General features: G+C 37.7%; 1 protein-coding gene across 1 annotated transcript in view; it reads left to right on the top strand.

Annotated features, from left to right (window-relative positions):
* brinp1 (bone morphogenetic protein/retinoic acid inducible neural-specific 1) overlaps positions 1–17,926 on the top strand; it is a 115,717-nt gene that overhangs the window by 80,126 nt on the left and 17,665 nt on the right. Inside the window, exon 6 of the mRNA XM_065283991.1 lies at positions 14,987–15,223. Coding sequence (XP_065140063.1) covers positions 14,987–15,223 — 237 coding nt within the window. The remainder of the gene's footprint in view (positions 1–14,986; positions 15,224–17,926) is intronic.

Consider the following 17,926-nt stretch of genomic DNA (forward strand, 5'->3'; position numbering starts at 1 on the left):
TTTACAGAAAAGTGCATACTATGCACAGTGTACATTGTGTGCTATACACATTACAGAAATAGTAGTAGGTCAGTATGCTGAACTGGCAGATCTTCTGTGAATATGTGAGGTGTGAATCAACCGTCAGACAGGCACCCAAAATTAAAGACCGCATGTCAAGATCTGTGTCTTAAATCCACACAGACGTGTCTGGCATTTAAAACTGCTTTTGCATGTGAACAGGGTTTTGTCGCTGTCGAGTGATGATTGTGTGTGATTGACATGAACTGAGAATGAGCAGAGATATGATGGAGATGTTACAGATCACTGGAGAAATACGGCTCCTGTCGGCCTTCATTAGCCGGTGACTCCTCTGTGTGTGCGCATGTATCTTTTCAAGAATTAGAAAAGGTCACTTTGAAGGAATTGATGCCATTAATAAAATTGCTTTTGAATCTTTTGACTGAAGTGAAGTCAGACGGGGCAGTTAATAAACCTGATGGCTGTATGGAGGACAGGAGGAGAAACAGTGCCTTTGTTAGTTTCTTCATAAACAATCTCTTAATATATTACTTTTTATTTAAAGGCCACTTATTATGCCAACTTTTACAAGATGTAATATCAGTCTCAATTGTGCATAGAATGTGTCTGTAACGTTTCAGCTCAAAATACCCTGCAGATCATTTATTATATCATGTCCAAATATGACCCTATATGGATGGGAACAAAAAAAGCGCTGTACCTTTAAATGCAAATGAGCCACAGCTTCTCATTTCTTAACCAACAGACAGATAAAATAGATCTGATTTCTGTGAATACAGTCTGAGACAATTTTATCTTTATCTGCATTAACACTACAGTGTGATAACAAACACATTTGGGTGAAATTAACCAGACTCTGGGCGGGGCTTTATCAGTGTGACATCACATTAACAAAATAATCAAAAGAGCATGTCTAATAAAAAACTGCGTTGGTTTACTGTGGATAAAAAAAGGAGCGGTTGGAGTTTTTTCATTGTAGTGTGATTGTGTTCACACACGAGCAACACACATTTATTTCCAAACCTTGTAAAAAGAGAATTTGCATAAAATGGGCACTTTAAATCTGATTTGGTCATGATATGGTGGTGCTGATTGTTGAGAAAATGAGCTTGTGATTCATTTCCCCGCAGAAAGATGAATGTATAATTCAGCATTACAGTAGCTGAAAGTGCTTTTAGGGGATAAGCTGGACGTTTGTAGTCCTGCGAATGTCAATACGTTTCAAGGACACCCTTGACTCAGTAGCTATCTTTACATGCACAACATTTTGTCAATACAACTGAATTTAATCTGATTGCAGGTTATGACAGTACAGATTACATGTAACACTGTAATCTGATTAAAATGTTGGTTTACAGGTACATTCTATATAATCCCTACCGAACGTCTGCGCAAACGCAAACACCAGGGTTGCCAGATTTGTGTATCAAAACCGCCCCAATGGACATTCAAAACTAGCCCAAAAGCATTCCCAGGACTATTCACAACCCAAATACCAATAACTAATGAATGAAATCCTTTAATTTTTAACCCACAAAAAAACACACTTGTGGAAACAGTTTAAACAGTAGCCCAAATCTGAATTGGAAAAAACAGGGGACTTACAGCACACAGCCTCTCTCATCGAGTTCATGCTTTATCTCTGGATAAATGTACAAAGTTAAAGTTTTCAGATACAGGCAATGAAAACACACTTTTCAAAAGGCACAATGCTGTTTTATTTCTTTATGAAAGACATGAATGCTGCAGAATGAACAGCGTGTGACCCTATTACCTTAATAATGCGTTGCCATTGCCTTCTTATTGTGTGTTTCTGTGATGAGAATCATGTGATACGTAAATAAGAGGTAAACATGAGACATGAACTTAAGCACAAATCTTCTGCACATGTGCACAACATGTGTTGCTTCTGATTTAGAAAATATTATGATTCACACGTTTACATACTTTTCTCCTGATGATCAGATCACAGATTGGACTATGCCATCCCTTTCAATACGATCGAAATTTGCATCCGATCGACCTCAATCGTATTGATTAAAGGGTTTACATGAAGACTTTTCAATTTGATTAAGCCATCAATATGATTACAAACGGATTATTTGTTTGCATGTAAACACAGCTATTGTCTGATGGGATGTTGACAGCGCATGTATTCAGACTGTATGCTGGTTTTGGTTGTGTGCTGTTGAAACGGTTTCTTTCCATCTTGTTATTGTGCAGACAGAGACTTATCGTACTGTATGACTTTGCCTCTGGAAATCCGACAGAGCGTGTTAATGGCACAACGTTACATTTCCAGTGCAATAAAATCAACACTGCTATAATGCTGACTTTACAGATTTGGACTAATTGGACTCTTGTGTAGTATCTTTGATGTTATGAAGTAAATGTTGGACCTCTGTGAAGGCAGTGCGTGATGAAATTGGCCGGCGTCTCTGTCAGATTAGATTGTAATTGTGCCGTGGGATCAGAGTCAGAACGCAGTGACCTTCAACACAAAATGCTTGCGGCGTCTCATTTTATTACTACAGTGTGAGTTTCACTATAGTGTAAAGGTTGAACACAACGTGTTACAGGCCACTCACTGCTGGTGTCACAGAATCAGATGACGAAGCGTTTACATCAGGGACGTGACATTTTCACAATTCACTTCACACACAGTCATGTTATTAGAAAATGAAAAACAATATAAAGCGTGACATAAGACTCACATAAACTGTTTTGTAGGGAATGTCATCTGTACATATTCCTTCCCAATGCTCATTACTGAAATGCATTCAGTACTATGTGGTAATATCTATTTTTGGAAATCTATTTAAAGGGCCCATATTATGCAAAATACACTTTACAAGGTGTTTGGACATAAATGTGTATTGGCAGTGTGTGAACACAACCGCCATACAATGAACAAAATCCCTTTTTAATTACCATTAAACCAAAGCAGTCTCATTATAGACAGTCCCTCCAGAAAAACGCCATTATGCGATCGCATGATTCAATGCATAATCTGCCAAAGTCCGCACATGAATACGGGGCCCGCATTTTTAAATATGCCAACTTTCGCAGACTATATTGCAGATTTCTGCTCACAAAATATGCGGGGCTCGCATGCTTTAATATTCCTCGCATTTTCATAGCAAAAACTATCAACTATCTTAGCAGAATGTTGAAAAATGTTGTATTTACTTCACACATGCGCAGCCATGTCCCCTGTTGTCATAAGAATGTTATGAAGTGACGTTATTACGTAACGTGAACATCAATGAAAAGCTACAAACCGTTTTTTGTTCATGCAGTTTTTGCAAGTTCCCGCAATTTCATTGCATAAAATTGCATAAATATCCCGCATATCCATTGCATTTTTTAAGAAACCATGGCACAAGATCAAGGATTTTTGCCCGCAACAATCAACTCTGTATGGATTCTGTTTAAATTCTCTTAGTATTGTGATGTCACACTGATAAAGCCCCGCCCACAACCACTAACTGACTGGGTAATTTTACCCAAATGCTTTTTTAATGTATTTGTTAGCACATTTAGCACCAATGCGGCTAAATATACTATTGTCTCAGATTGTATTCACAGGATTCAGATCTATTTTTAACCAAAAACAGTAGCTCATTTGCATTTAGAGTAAACTTTCAGCTCTTGTGATGACTTTCTCTTTTTATTTTGAGAGTTAAATTCCAAGTAAAATAATTTGTCAGGATCGTCCTTTTTAACAAAAGAATCTGGCATTGGTCTGTATAATATCTGCCAAAAAATACTGTAGTGTAGACTCAAAGCAGTAATATTATTAAATGGACATTTATGATCAGATAAACTGTGTGGCATTGTAAAACATGTCACCAAATATTGTGATGTTGCCTAAATTGTTTTCACAGCACATTGTTCTTCTCAGTCTCTGTTGGAGTTAGTGATATCCCAGCATGCCTCAGTGATTAGAGTTTGGCCTGGGGAATCGGCTATCCGTTCGGAGCGTCCGATGTACGGAGGGCAGGCAGAGACAGAAAGACTGGCCGGAGAGATCAATTCAGTCCTAAAGAACTTGAGGTGCAGACTAGTGATGTATTATCTCAGTCTGGTCCAGATCCGATGTGGTCTTTGAGCTCCAGATCTAAAACCACAGATTCGTTCCAGACATTGACTAATGGTGGTGGCTGTTATTTGTTGCTATGGAGACGGCACAGCATTTACACTAATGTCTGATATCCATCACATTTGTAAAATCTGATTTAATTAAGATGGGCTGTGCATTAGTTAACACAGTTATAGGGACGGCACTGTTAATGCATAAACCTGCACGCAGCAACTGCACACTGTTTTGTTTTTAGCATATAACTTTTTCTGATGGATAGAAACTTCATGACTTTATAACTCAAGACCACAGGAACAGTTTTGAGTTTTTATTGTGCGGGAAAAATCAATGTGGTTAAATTGATATGATATGCTGACATTTTATTTTTGTTGTTGTTCCACGACTTTTTTCACATTTGCTCTTATTTGCGAAACCCCAAGCCCTGAACTCTAACATTGCCTTAAGCAATATCAATAAAACTTTTTCTTTTGCTTGTTAGCTAGAGCAAAACTTTAATAACCACTTGAAGAAATGCAAATTATTGATTTTGAAAGGCAAATATATAATGATATAAAATATGAACGTTAATGAGGATGATTCTATATCTGTTTGTATTTCATTTCTCTTGCATAATTTGAAATAAATGAATGAAGGGAACGCAAATATCATTATGATAATTATCATTGTATTGAAGTCATGCTGAGTCTATTCATTATGAATCTTATATTCTTCCCTTCAAAAGCAACAGATAAACTACAGCAGTTAAACACATTTCACAGCATGTTTGTTCTCATGCAAAGTCAGTCATTAAATCATAGCTGAAGGAATATTTACATATACTGTGTGTATATATATATATATATACACAGGGGTGCCGTTGGGGGGTGTAGAGTATGCCAGGCATATGGGCCCATGACAACGCTAGGGTCATCACTTTTCTTTTTATTTTTTTTATATACATATTTCCAGAGGTGGACACTACTTGAGTATTTTAAGTACATTTCAGTAAAAGCATCTGTGCTTTATCAGAGTGTTTGTCATGGGAAAAATTTTACTTTATTTCACAAAAAATTTTTACTACATTCTAAAGCATAACATTATACCATGTATTCCTTTTATATTGCATATTAAATTTGATTTAATACCTAATTACATAAAAAATGTGTACTTTTACTTTCTTGATTAAAGTACGAAAGTACTTTTTACTTAAGTAAAAGTAAAAAAATGTACTAGACGTTTAATGTACTTAATATTAAACAAGAAAGTTGAAATAATGAAATGTAGTGGAGTAAAAATTATGATAATATGCTTTGTAATGTATGTTTTACAAAGAAAAACATAAAATACAAATAGTTAAAAATACTTAAGTAGTGTCTGCCTCTGCACATTTCAATTACTAATACTGTAATAAAATTTTAAGTAAATAAAAATTAAAGTAATTTACTTGTGTGGTGTAGTAAAAGTACGTCTCTTAAAAAAAACAGTGCAAGCATGACTTAGATGCAATGTTTTACATATCTGGGGGGGTTCCGGCTGGTTTTTAATTTGATTGTGCGGGTAAAATGGGTATGGGTGGGAAGACATATTTTTGGTTTGGGATCAGTTTGGTGGGTTTTATACAGGTATATTATATAAGTTAATGGGTAAACAAAACCAAAGTGTGCATGTACTTCCAATGCTGTGCAATCCTGGTACTTGTGATCCGGTAGCGTCTTCCGTGCAAGCATGAGCCGTACTGTCCATAAATTCAGAAATGCCTTTCTATGCATTATTCTTCTTTTAGTGATGATCTTTAAATAAGTAACGGGAATGTTTTCTGCCTTTCTAGATTAAAATAGTATTTGTTTTTTACATAAATCCTTTTTTGCTTCTCCATTCGCATGCATTTATTTTTTGTCGCAAATGGAATTAGAGGCTCTGTCAAACCCTGTAAAATTAAATAAATGAACTCAACTGAATGATTTTTTATGTAGCTACACATTATGCCCTGAATACAACACTAAAGTAAAAAGAAAATCATCTAAAGGAAGGGTCTCACATACCCCCCTTGAAACTGTTCATTGCACCCCTGTATTTATATATCATTTATTATCAGTTTCATATAAACTCTAATCTAAACTTTAGGATGTACTGTAGCTGATGTTCCCTGAGGTGCTTCAATTTCTTTAAAATCATGTCTAAATGTAAAGAAATGTAATTTTCCTCCATTTTGATAATAGGCAGCCGTGTGACATGAAGATTTTGTGAGATTCATTGTTGTTTACTTCTTATTATTCTACATGAATTCTGCCAGTAGCATCAGTAACTTCAGGATATTGATTTGAATCAAGATGCTCCATATGGGACCAATAAACAAAATCAAATCAAGAAGTGGGAATTTCATTGGAGTTGGAGTTTAAAGGAGCCGTTTAATGCTTAATTCATCCTATATTTTGTCTCGGACCGACACGAGGCTCTCAAGAGCCGTTTGCAGTCTCTGCGATGAAGTCGACTAAAGGGAGAAACTTACCTTGTGTTCGTTTTCTCTTTCATTCTGCTCTTGCAGGAGCTATAAGCCCATCCTGGAAGATTTATGAATACGTTAGAATAGCCTGAGCCAACAGTTTTCAAAGAAGAGGAGAGAAAATAAATTAAATAGCCCCACAGGCAATTCATCTGCTTCGTGATGGATTACATACTCATCTTCATAGCCTCTCTCTCTCTCTCTCTCTCTCTTCACAAGATTGGCAAACAAATAAACACAAAACAACTCAATTAAGACATATGTGCAGTGAAGTCTGTCAATGATAAATCACAGATGGAAATATGTGTCTCAGATTGAAGAGTGATTAGGAAAGGTTTGATGACTGAAGCGATTTGATGCGAGTCAAGACTGACCGGAGTAATCCCATCATATTGCCTGTATCAGATTTTATTGGAGCAGTTTTTATTTTATTTTTCCCCAAGGTGCGAGGATGAGGTTTCTCATCCTCTTTCTGACCCTTTCTGAGAAGTAAGTGGGCTGTTTTTTTGTCACTGTACCTTTAAGACAAACATAAACATTTAGAGAAACAAATATAAGTAATTTTGTACTTATAGGACACTTGTTTTTATATAAGTAATATTTGCAGTGTAGTTTCAATGAATGGTCTGTCTTTATTGGATAATAATAGATCTGAAAGTCATTGAAGGCATTTACATGCACAGTCTCTGTGCATGTAAACCTAATGTGTGAGGTCATGTACAGTAAACGTGTAAAAATGGTTTTCTTTTCAATGTAAGCCGATCGGCGCAGGTAGTTTTTTGTGCATTACCCTGATTTTACATTGCATGTAAACATCGGCTTACTCACAGTTTTCTTCATGTGCGCATGTCTCTGTGTGTGAAAGATAAACGCGAAAGTAAGCACAAAGTAAAAATAAAGCTCATGTTACATTTACAGGTTCTGCAGACACGAGAAGAGATTTCCAGTCGGCTTTTTGAGCAACTATCATGTACTATTGGTGGTGGCGTCACTGCCTCCGAGAAATCTCCAAATCCGATGCAAACGCAGTTGTCTGCATTGCCGGTTTACAAATTTGCATGTAAATGCATGAAAACAGGTTTCTATAATAAGCAGATTTTTGCTAGTTATCCACTCGGGTGATTCTTACAAAATCCAGATTTATAAGGTGTCCAGCATCAGAGTTTTTAAAAAAGCCCTTGAAGCCAATTTTTTTTTTTTTTGCACATATAAGATTAAGGTCTGAACTTACTATAACCATTATTTTTAGAGGATTTAAAAAATATTTCCTATTGAATTATTTAAATTTTTTAGATTATCATTATCAAAAATTATCATTATCGCAACGCAACATGATATTGCATTAAATGTATGCATTTACAAACTAATGTTTCGGTAATGAGAACTAAAAGTTATATAGCACTATGCAGCACTATGACAAACAAAATTTCAATTTTTATCTGGAGAGAAAAAATAAAAACTGCTTACCGGGTAGCCATCTTGAGTGTCACAGTCAATTATGTCCCTTCCAAGAATTTTTTTTTTTTGTGAAAATGTTAATTCCTTAAGGGCTTAAACAACGATTGAAAATTGTTGTGGAGGATGAGAAAAATTGGTATCACATGTTTCTTTACTATAAATGTTTATAACATGCACTGAAGCTTTAAAAAATTGTATTATTTAATTTTAAATATATTTCCATGTCAAAGAACCCAAATCCAGTCATGGAAAAGTTGCAGTAATGAAAATTTTCCCCTTAAATGTGAAAAAAAAAAAAAAATTGGTTTGTATGATGTCATTTGATGTGCAAAAAAGTACATGAAGAGATGTTTGTAACCGTATGCTTCTTACTTTGATAGCATTTACTTTTTTAACCAAAATGTTTCATGACACCTCATAAGTCTGATTTCGTGAGAATCACCCACTTATTCTGTGCATATAAACGCACTCAGTGTTTGTTTTCATAGCACATCAAAGTTAAAAGGTAAAAGAGAGAAAATTGTTTGTGTGCTACATGTCTAGTATGAAGCATAACAGTGTTGAGTTATAATCAGTTCCTCTGTTGTTCAGTTCATTATGTCATACAGATCGAAATATAATCAGCCGAGTATGACAGACAATCCGGTCTCCTTTAACTCCAGCAACTTCAGACTCCATCAGACCGATTCCTGTGAGATCATTCTCTTTATAAACGCACGCTCGCCGGGCATAGCTCTTCTGTAATGGTGCATCATTTAAAAGATTGATGCCAGTATCCTTATATTCACCTCTCCGGGTTGCCAGGCGTCGGGGCGGCTGATGAAATCCTTCCTCCGTGACCCTGCGGTCAGCTCTCAATTGGTGGCGGTCAATCAGGAGAGTTTCTGTTTGGACAAGCGGGGCTGATAAATCAGCCGTTTCTCTCGGGTTTGAGAGCCGCCACTGACACTAAATATATTTTCTGTGCCCTCATCCTCCAAACCAATTTCAAGACGTTCTGTTTTCATATTGATTTCGGTTTCTGATGTTCGTGACAGGTGGATATTAAAGGGCTTTCGACTCTTTCGCACGCCCGCTGTTTATTTACAGCACGACACAAATCTTAGTGCAAATGTATGCCGTAATCCCACGTTGATTTGCTTTTTGAAACGCAGCCAGACGCTAAAAAGTAGTTAATAGTCTCTGTGACTTCACTTTGCCTTTGCAAGAAGTGCAACAATGGTGCAATGTTACGTCTGGATATTATTATTATTATCAGAGCTCATAAAGTCATTCATCTCAGTGTGACATTTTGCTGGGGTCTTTTTTCACATTGGCAACATAAAATATGGCCTAGATATATCAAATTTCCTCACTTCATTCTTTCTTACTTTCTTTTTACCGTGCAGGATTTACAGTGCTGAGTCGTGCATCCGTCCAGAAAAGCACAAGACTCTCATTACAGGTTTCATATGCATGTGTCCAATGCAAAGACTGCTGTTATAGGTGGACATTTCGCTGACTTCTCCTTTTTTTGTCAAACTGGTAAAGCTTTATCGCATAGAGAAGCCAGTCCCAGAATGCACTGCGTCAGACTCAGTGAAAAGGTCAGGCAAAAAGTCAATTATAAATATGGCATTAAATACATAAAAATAGTTCAGTCTAATTATGCATCAAATGAAACACCAGAATGCTGTGCCAAAGATTCTTCTTAGGTGTTTTTCAGTTATTAGGCTTTAATGTTTGTTTCATAAGTGTTCATCTGAGATTAAAAGCGTTGTGTAAATGCTCATGTATCTCTTCTTGTGATTTTTAGTGAGGTCTGCCAGTCCGACCTGCATTATTGATTGGCTGCTGTGAGCACGACGTTGTCTCTGTGCCGTCTCCGAGCTAAAAGCATACAGTATTTGATGGGCTTTATTTGAGAGAATGGCCTGCATGTTTTACTTTACTGACGGCGGTGATCTAAAGCTGTGACCCCTTTAATGAGCCCTTCCCAGATTTCAGTCTGAGAGATTGGAAGGGCGCTCAGTGATTCATCAGGTTTAAAGGGCTTAATTTCTTTTAAGGTGATTGTAACGGCAACCGAGCCGTAATTTAACACCTTATTCGAGTAATGCTGCTCTTTCCGTCAGTTCATTAACTAATGATTATTTTGTGAATTTGGAGGCATACGATGCTCAATTAATCTTTGATGAAACGCCTGCAGGTGAGGTGAAGCGCAACATCACGGCCGGTGCGGTTGCCAGGAGCCCGTGAACTCTGGAAAAAGGGCCCGTTCAGCACGACATCGGGATACATAAAAATAGCCCGAGCGGTCAAAGCCGAGTCCTGCGGATACAGTTTAGCATTTAGATAACCTGCTTCTTACCTGGCTAAAGGGCACCGCAGACACGAGCTGGTCAATAGTTAAGGCTTTAGGATGAAAGGCATTTATTGGATGGTATTTAGGAGATATTTCTTATCTCAGCACAAGTCTAAGACCCAAAGTAATAGCAGACCCTCCTACAGTATAAGACTCTGACCACACTCACTAATAATACCAAAAACAGATCCAAGACTAAATCCTCGAAGAATTTTTGTAGTGTACACTGAAACAGGGAGTTTCGGTAATAAAACGCTTTCTTGACAAATTGTGTACGATCCTGCTTAAGCAGGTGCTAAAAGCTCTTTTTATGTGATGTCATTGTCATTTTTCAGTGCAAACATACCTTATTTTTATGTAAATTAGCTTAATTATAGATCGCACCTTATTTTAGAAACTCTCTAACGGTATTCGCCTGCTGCAATTAACACTGCACTATTAACACCCGCAGAAAGCTGAAAATAAATGGAGTTCAATAAAAGAAACGTTTGTGTACATTTTCATAGCAGCGGTTATTCAAATTATAACTGAGTTGTGTGTGGGTGCATACAAGTGAAATGGAAACTTTTCAACAGTTCACCAGTGAACCAGTGCAGGTTTTTGGATGGCACTTGTGGAGTGATGCTCTATGTACCGTAGTGTCCTGCATCCTCCATCATTACAGCAGCCGTCTGATCTCAGATCAGATTTACTGATGATACCTGGGGCACGTTCAAAAGGTGTGCAACGTTTAGCTATGGTTTCCAGGTTGAGCGACATGTTTCCTGGAAACAGTGTGCACCGATGTGCAACAGGGTTTAAGATTTTGAGGTTTGGTGGGTGTGTCAGAACTGCAGTCCAATCAGCAGTAACATGCAAATAAACAATGCGGTAGGGGAGAGCGGGGCACAACCTAACGCTTTTAGATTTTGGCTCAACCATTAACAAAAATATTTGAGTTTGATTAATTAATCGTTAGTTGTAACAGTCAGGGGGTTAGTTGTAAAACTTGCTAAAAATTACGTTTGCAGGCAAATATTTCAATACAATTTTGTCTATACTTGAAGTGGATGTTGTTTATATATCCGTCTATAATAGACAGGTATCCACACTGTATTCATTCATCCAGCACTTTTCTAACAATAGTTCAATTATAAATGGATACAAATGTCAAAATATGTGAGAAAAAGCAGCACAATGATAACAATTGTTTTTATGTGTGACCCAGTCTGTAATAACCATACTACAGTTTCAAAAATGTAATTCTGCGATAATGAGCATCAAAGTCTGATTTTAGCCATTCATTTCATTATGATTTCAATCTTTGACGTGACCTTATTCAATCAATATTAAAGATATGAACAAAAATAAATTTGACACACGATTTTTGATAAGACAGTCACATTTGGCAGCCAGCAATCATTTGTTTGTAGTCTATTTAAAACAAAGGCAAGAATTACACTAATGTTACAATTAACTCGGCTGGGTCAAAATATTTTCAAGCCCACAAAAACGTTGCTAAGAGCTGCAGACATATTTCAAATGATGCTATGTTTTAGTCAACAAGACACTGATTAATATGACATAGCATTGGTTTTGGTATCTTACACACCCAACTTAAAAAAAAAACCAAAAAACACGTGATGAAAAAATTACTTACATGCCACCAAAACACTCGTTCATCAATAACTTTATGCAAAAACCTTATACATTTCCATAAATTTGCAGGAGATCGTCTTTTGGCAGCGTGAAAACGCATCAACGCATCACCGTTTCTGTTTAATAAACTTTGCTCAACGCTTTGTAGGGCTGAACGCAGTCCTGATAAACTGATCTGATGACCACTTATAGCACAAAGACTGCGGTCTCTGACAAAGCTGAACCAAGATCAGGTCTGCATTTGTTAAGATCTCTCTCATTAGACCATCGGTTTACAGTAACACATACTGTATACAGTAGGGGCATGGGGTGATTTCCCATACATGATTTACCCTAGTCCCAGACTAAAATGCCTATTTGATATGCCTTAATTTAGTGTAGCAATGCAAAGTCGGAAACACCAAAGCTCCAAAATTATCAAAATTATTTATTATTTAAAACTAGTGCATGGCATCAATGTTACGTTTCGAGCACGCAGGCTCTTCATCAGACTTATATACATATGCCTTAATTTAAAAATACCTTGTACTCTTAAATCTTGACATATATTAGTGGCATTGTTGTGTCTCAAGTTGCACACCATCATAGTTTTTGTAAAATTTGTTTATAAAAACTACTTAAATGTCCTAATATAACTAATCCTGGATTAATCTAAACCCTGTCTGGGAAACTGCCCATTAATGTGAGAATGAAACTGAAAGTGACACAAATGAATGTTTAACGCTCTCGACTTCTGCTGCTGGAAGTATCATGGGTGCCATCGGGAATTCATTCAGTTCAAGCCTCACATTAGATGATGGGTTAGATGATCAGTTGCCCAGTCGTTATTGCAGTGCATTGTGGGATTGAATGAGTGCACTCAATAATGTCCACTATGATTTCCGACAGCACTAAAAATGGCCGTCCACTCAAATGGTGCAGTATATAAGAGTATAATTTTGGCCTTCAGAGGACAGATTCACACATCATCACAGTGCTGAGAGATTCAGTGATGTACATACGGTGATGTGTCACACCTCAGTGTTTACAAGATTGTGTCAGCTTGTTTTTCTTGATGTTTCTAGTAAGTGTGAAACTGGGAAAATTGCTGTTAAATAACAAGACATGTTGGAGACATATGAAGAAATCTGTCAAGAACATGTCAGGGTCAGATATCACACCAAAGAAAGAGACACTGTTATGTGCTTACTGAAACCCGAGTCTGCTTTAGCACCATTTACTTTGATATTTCTGATAGATAAATACTTTCTGTATTCATTTATTTCTATATCAAGCGTTTATTTTTCATGGTAGAATTTGTTGTGCTGCCATTATGTAAAAATTGTAATATTGCATTCAATATTTTTCAGTAAGTGTCTTTTCTATAGACTATATAGTCATTTATAAGAGAGAGTTAGTTAAGATTTCTCACTTGGGCTTATTACCCAGACGGCCAGTGATGCAGTATGTCTCTAATAGAGAAGTGTGTTTGTGTGTCTGTGTGTGTATTTGTGAACCCGATGTTGTTGGCACCTCTATTGTCACAGAGTCGCACCCATCCGTGAACTCACCATCTGGATTCTCCCACAAATCACATTAAAGTTACAGGAGCAGGAATACATCAAGTTAAATGAATATTGGCTCAGGAGTCCAGAGACAGACTGAGAGAGAGAGAGAGAGAGAGAGAGAGAGAGAGAGAGAGAGAGAGAGAGAGAGAGAGAGAGATATGGTGTCTGTCACATTGATTGTTAGATTGGTAATTGTGGCGTCAGAGACCAGTTGCCAAGGTGTTGCTAAGATGTTTTGGGTGTTTGTTTGCATGTTGCTGAGATGCTGATGTTGGTTTTCTTGGATGTTGCTAGAGAGTTTAACAATGGCTGCTTGCCACTATAATTGGTCGTATTAAAATATTCAGAAGTCACCTTTTTAAAGGAGGGGTACGTGATTTTTGAAAAAAACTTTGGAAAAGGGAGTTGGGCCGAGTACCAAAACACACTTGTAGCATCACAAATGAAACACAGACACACTAACACAATCATAAAGATACCGATGCACACAGAAGAGGTAATTATGACAGCTTGGGTAAATAAGCTGAAGCAGATCAAGACGGGACGCATCAATCACCCTTGCATTTTATTAGATTATCTAAAGACTGTGAGAGGACAACTCAAAGTCAAGTGGATCACTGGTGAAACTTTAACAACAATTTCACTCTTCTCTGAAAGTATTATACATTGTATGTTATATCACTGACGTTTGTATTGTAAAAAAATGGATGTAGTGTCCGTGACGTCACCCATAGGTTTGTGAAGAGCTTTTTTGGAGCCAATAGTTGGTGGAGCATGCTGTCGCCGTCTTGGGATCGTGTCACTGCGCATTACTCGCGGATAACCAAAAATGGGACATGGGTGAAGCTGAAGTGGATGGATGCTGAAACCAAGCCCACCTAGCACGACTCTAGTGACAGCAGTTGCAGTTCACCTGTCACTCAAGTGGCCACACCCTTAATTCTAATTTAAACTTTAATATAAATTAAACAGATTAAAAAGTTGTCATGAAGGGCAAAATTAGCTATATAGACCAAAATCACTTTTTGAACCAAGCTGAAAACATTTTTTTCTGCTGTAAAGTTGGGCATTTTAGCAAGGGGGTCTATGGGAATTGACTCTCGGAGCCTCTAGTGGCCAGTCGATGAATTGCAGTTGAAGTCACTTTCGTGTTGGCATCATCACAGAGATCAGAAGGTTGCCCCTTGATTGTGAGCCAATGATCTATTTAGAGTTTCTGTGTGGCTTCAGATATCTACAACAAATGGTCCTATAGAGCTCTTGATACAGCATTTAATGTGAAGTAAAGTTCTGTTGTGTGCAGCACATTCTACCTGTTGCTCACTGATGTGAAATCGATAACATCTTTGGATCTTGGTAATGACTTTAACATTGATTCTGCTTCCCGTTCGCAGGTTTGCAGGTCATTTTTCCAGAGTACCTGCAGGAGAAGTTTGTCCAGTCAGCTCTGAGCTACATCATGTGTAATGGAGAGGGAGAATACATCTGCCAGAACAACCAATGCATCTGTAAGTGTGCTGAGGAGTTCCCACAATGCAACTGTCCCACAACTGACCTGCAGATCATGGAGAATACTCTGGTGGGCATGGCTGAGACTTGGGAAGCGTCCTACAATGACTTTGAGAACTCAGGTACCTCCAGCGAAATATGGCTAAAAAAAGCACAGCTTGATGACTTATTTAAGACACATTTACAAGTATAAGCCACAATAAACAAATTTGTCTGTGTTCTTGTACCCATTTTGGAGTAAGACCTACAAACAGTGGTCAATAAATCGACAAGATGTTGTGGTGGTCCCATGTAATTTCCTCATGCATTGACAAAAGAACTTTACCCACTTGATCAAATACTTGTGAACAGAAAGACATAAAGCAGGAATGGGTTATTCCCAAAGGTGACTCTTAAAAACTACCTTATCACTACAGCAGCTTATATATTATTAACAGGTAATAAAAGGGCCAAATGAAATATGAAACTGCCATGTATTTCTCCAGAGCAGAAGAGAGTCACACAATGAGTCTGTGAACCACAGGGTTCACTGCAATAATCTATCGGTCCAAATCTGAGGAGATAAATGAATGACGCTAAATGAATCTTCTGAAATGTCAAGCTTATCATTAAGGCATGTGATAATTGTTTGAACGTGGTAATTAATTTCTAGTTTAATGCCAACAGTTTTTTTAGTCATCATTGCTTTGACGTGTAATTGAATGTCATCTGTTTGTCAGATATTAATTGTCAGTCAGATCTGATCTGAGCTCACAGATGTCTGTGGGTTTATAGTCAACTCAATACTATCAAATACATCAAGACTAACATCTCATTCAGTGTTATCAATACTCTAACATCTAATGACAAACGAGACTTCTAATTTCTGATCAGATGGGTAATTACAGTCATTAAACACGGTGTGCAAGCATCATTTTAACATTCAGAAGACTAAAGTGCAAATGAGTCTATTAGCTCTATCCGTTTAAATGAGCACTGAGGAATTTAATTTTTATTGCTCTGCATGTCTGTCCATCTGTGTTACTCTGTCTGTCTATCTGATCATCTGTCAATCTCCCCGTCTCTCTGTCTGTTTGTTAAAGGAATAGTTCACCCAAAAATTCTGTGATCATTTACTCATCCTCATGTGGATTTAAACCTGTATGATTTTTTTTTCTGATGAACACAACAGAAGATATTTTGAGAAATGATGGTAAACACACAGCATATAGTGTCCATTGACTTCCATAGTAGGAATAAAAAAATATGATGGAATTTAATGGTTACCATCAACTGTGTGCTTACCATCATTTATAAAAATATTTTCTTCATCATTTATCACAATACTTCAATTATATTTTACAAAATATTTTTCCTACTATGGAAGTCAATGGACACTATATGCTGTATGTTTACCATCATTTCTCAAAATATCTGCTTTTTTGTTCATCAGAAAAAAATAAATTCATACAGGTTTAGAACAACACGAGGATGAGTTAATGATGACAGAATTTTCATTTTTGAGTGAACTATCCCTTTAATCTCTGTGTCACTCTGTCCGTCTGTCAATCTCTGTGTTGGCCTGTCTGTCTTTCTGTCAATCTGTCTGTCTGTCTTTCTGTCAATCTGTCTGTCTGTCAATCTCAGTGTCACTCTGTCTGTCTTTCTGTCTGTCAATCTCTGTGTCGCTCTGTCTGTCTGTCAATCTGTCTGTGTGTCAATCTCAGTGTCGCTCTGTCTGTCTTTCTGTCTGTCAATCTCTGTGTTGCTCTGTCAATCTGTCTGTCAATCTCTGTGTCGCTCTGTCTGTCTTTCTGTCAATTTGTCTGTCTGTCAATCTCTGAGTTGCTCTGTCATTCTCTCTGTCGCTCTGTCTGTCTGTCAATCTATCTGTCAATCTCTGTGTCGCTCTCTCTGTCTGTCTGTCTGTCTGTCTGTCTGTCAGTCTGTCTGTCTGTCGATCTCTGTGTTGCTCTGTCAATCTCTGTGTTGCTCTGTATGTCTGTCAATCTGTCTGTCAATCTCTGTGTCTCTCTGTCTGTTGCTCTGTCTGTCTGTCAATCTGTCTGTCAATCTCTGTGTTGCTCTGTCTGTCTGTCAATCTGTCTGTCAATCTCTGTGTCTCTCTGTCTGTTGCTCTGTCTGTCTGTCAATCTGTCTGTCAATCTCTGTGTTGCTCTGTCTATCTCTGTGTCGCTCTGTCTGTCCATCTGTCTGTCTGTCAATCTGTCTTTCTGTCAATCTGTCTGTCTGTCAATCTCTGTGTCGCTCTGTCTGTCTTTCTGTCAATCTCTCCGTCTGTCAATCTCTGTGTTGCTCTGCCTGTCTGTCAATCTGTCTGTTTGTCAATCTCTGTGTTGCTCTGTCTATCTCTGTGTCACTCTGTCTGTCCATCTGTCCGTCTGTCAATCTCTGTGTTGGCCTGTCTGTCTTTCTGTCAATCTGTCTGTCTGTCTTTCTGTCAATCTGTCTGTCTGTCAATCTCAGTGTCACTCTGTCTGTCTTTCTGTCTTTCAATCTCTGTGTCGCTCTGTCTGTCTGTCAATCTGTCTGTGTGTCAATCTCAGTGTCGCTCTGTCTGTCTTTCTGTCTGTCAATCTCTGTGTTGCTCTGTCAATCTGTCTGTCAATCTCTGTGTCGCTCTGTCTGTCTTTCTGTCAATTTGTCTGTCTGTCAATCTCTGAGTTGCTCTGTCATTCTCTCTGTCGCTCTGTCTGTCTGTCAATCTATCTGTCAATCTCTGTGTCGCTCTCTCTGTCTGTCTGTCTGTCAATCTGTCTGTCTGTCGATCTCTGTGTTGCTCTGTCAATCTCTGTGTTGCTCTGTCTGTCTGTCAATCTGTCTGT

Source organism: Paramisgurnus dabryanus, chromosome 5 (assembly GCF_030506205.2).
Source record: "Paramisgurnus dabryanus chromosome 5, PD_genome_1.1, whole genome shotgun sequence".
In the NCBI taxonomy this organism is placed as follows: Eukaryota; Metazoa; Chordata; class Actinopteri; order Cypriniformes; family Cobitidae; genus Paramisgurnus; species Paramisgurnus dabryanus.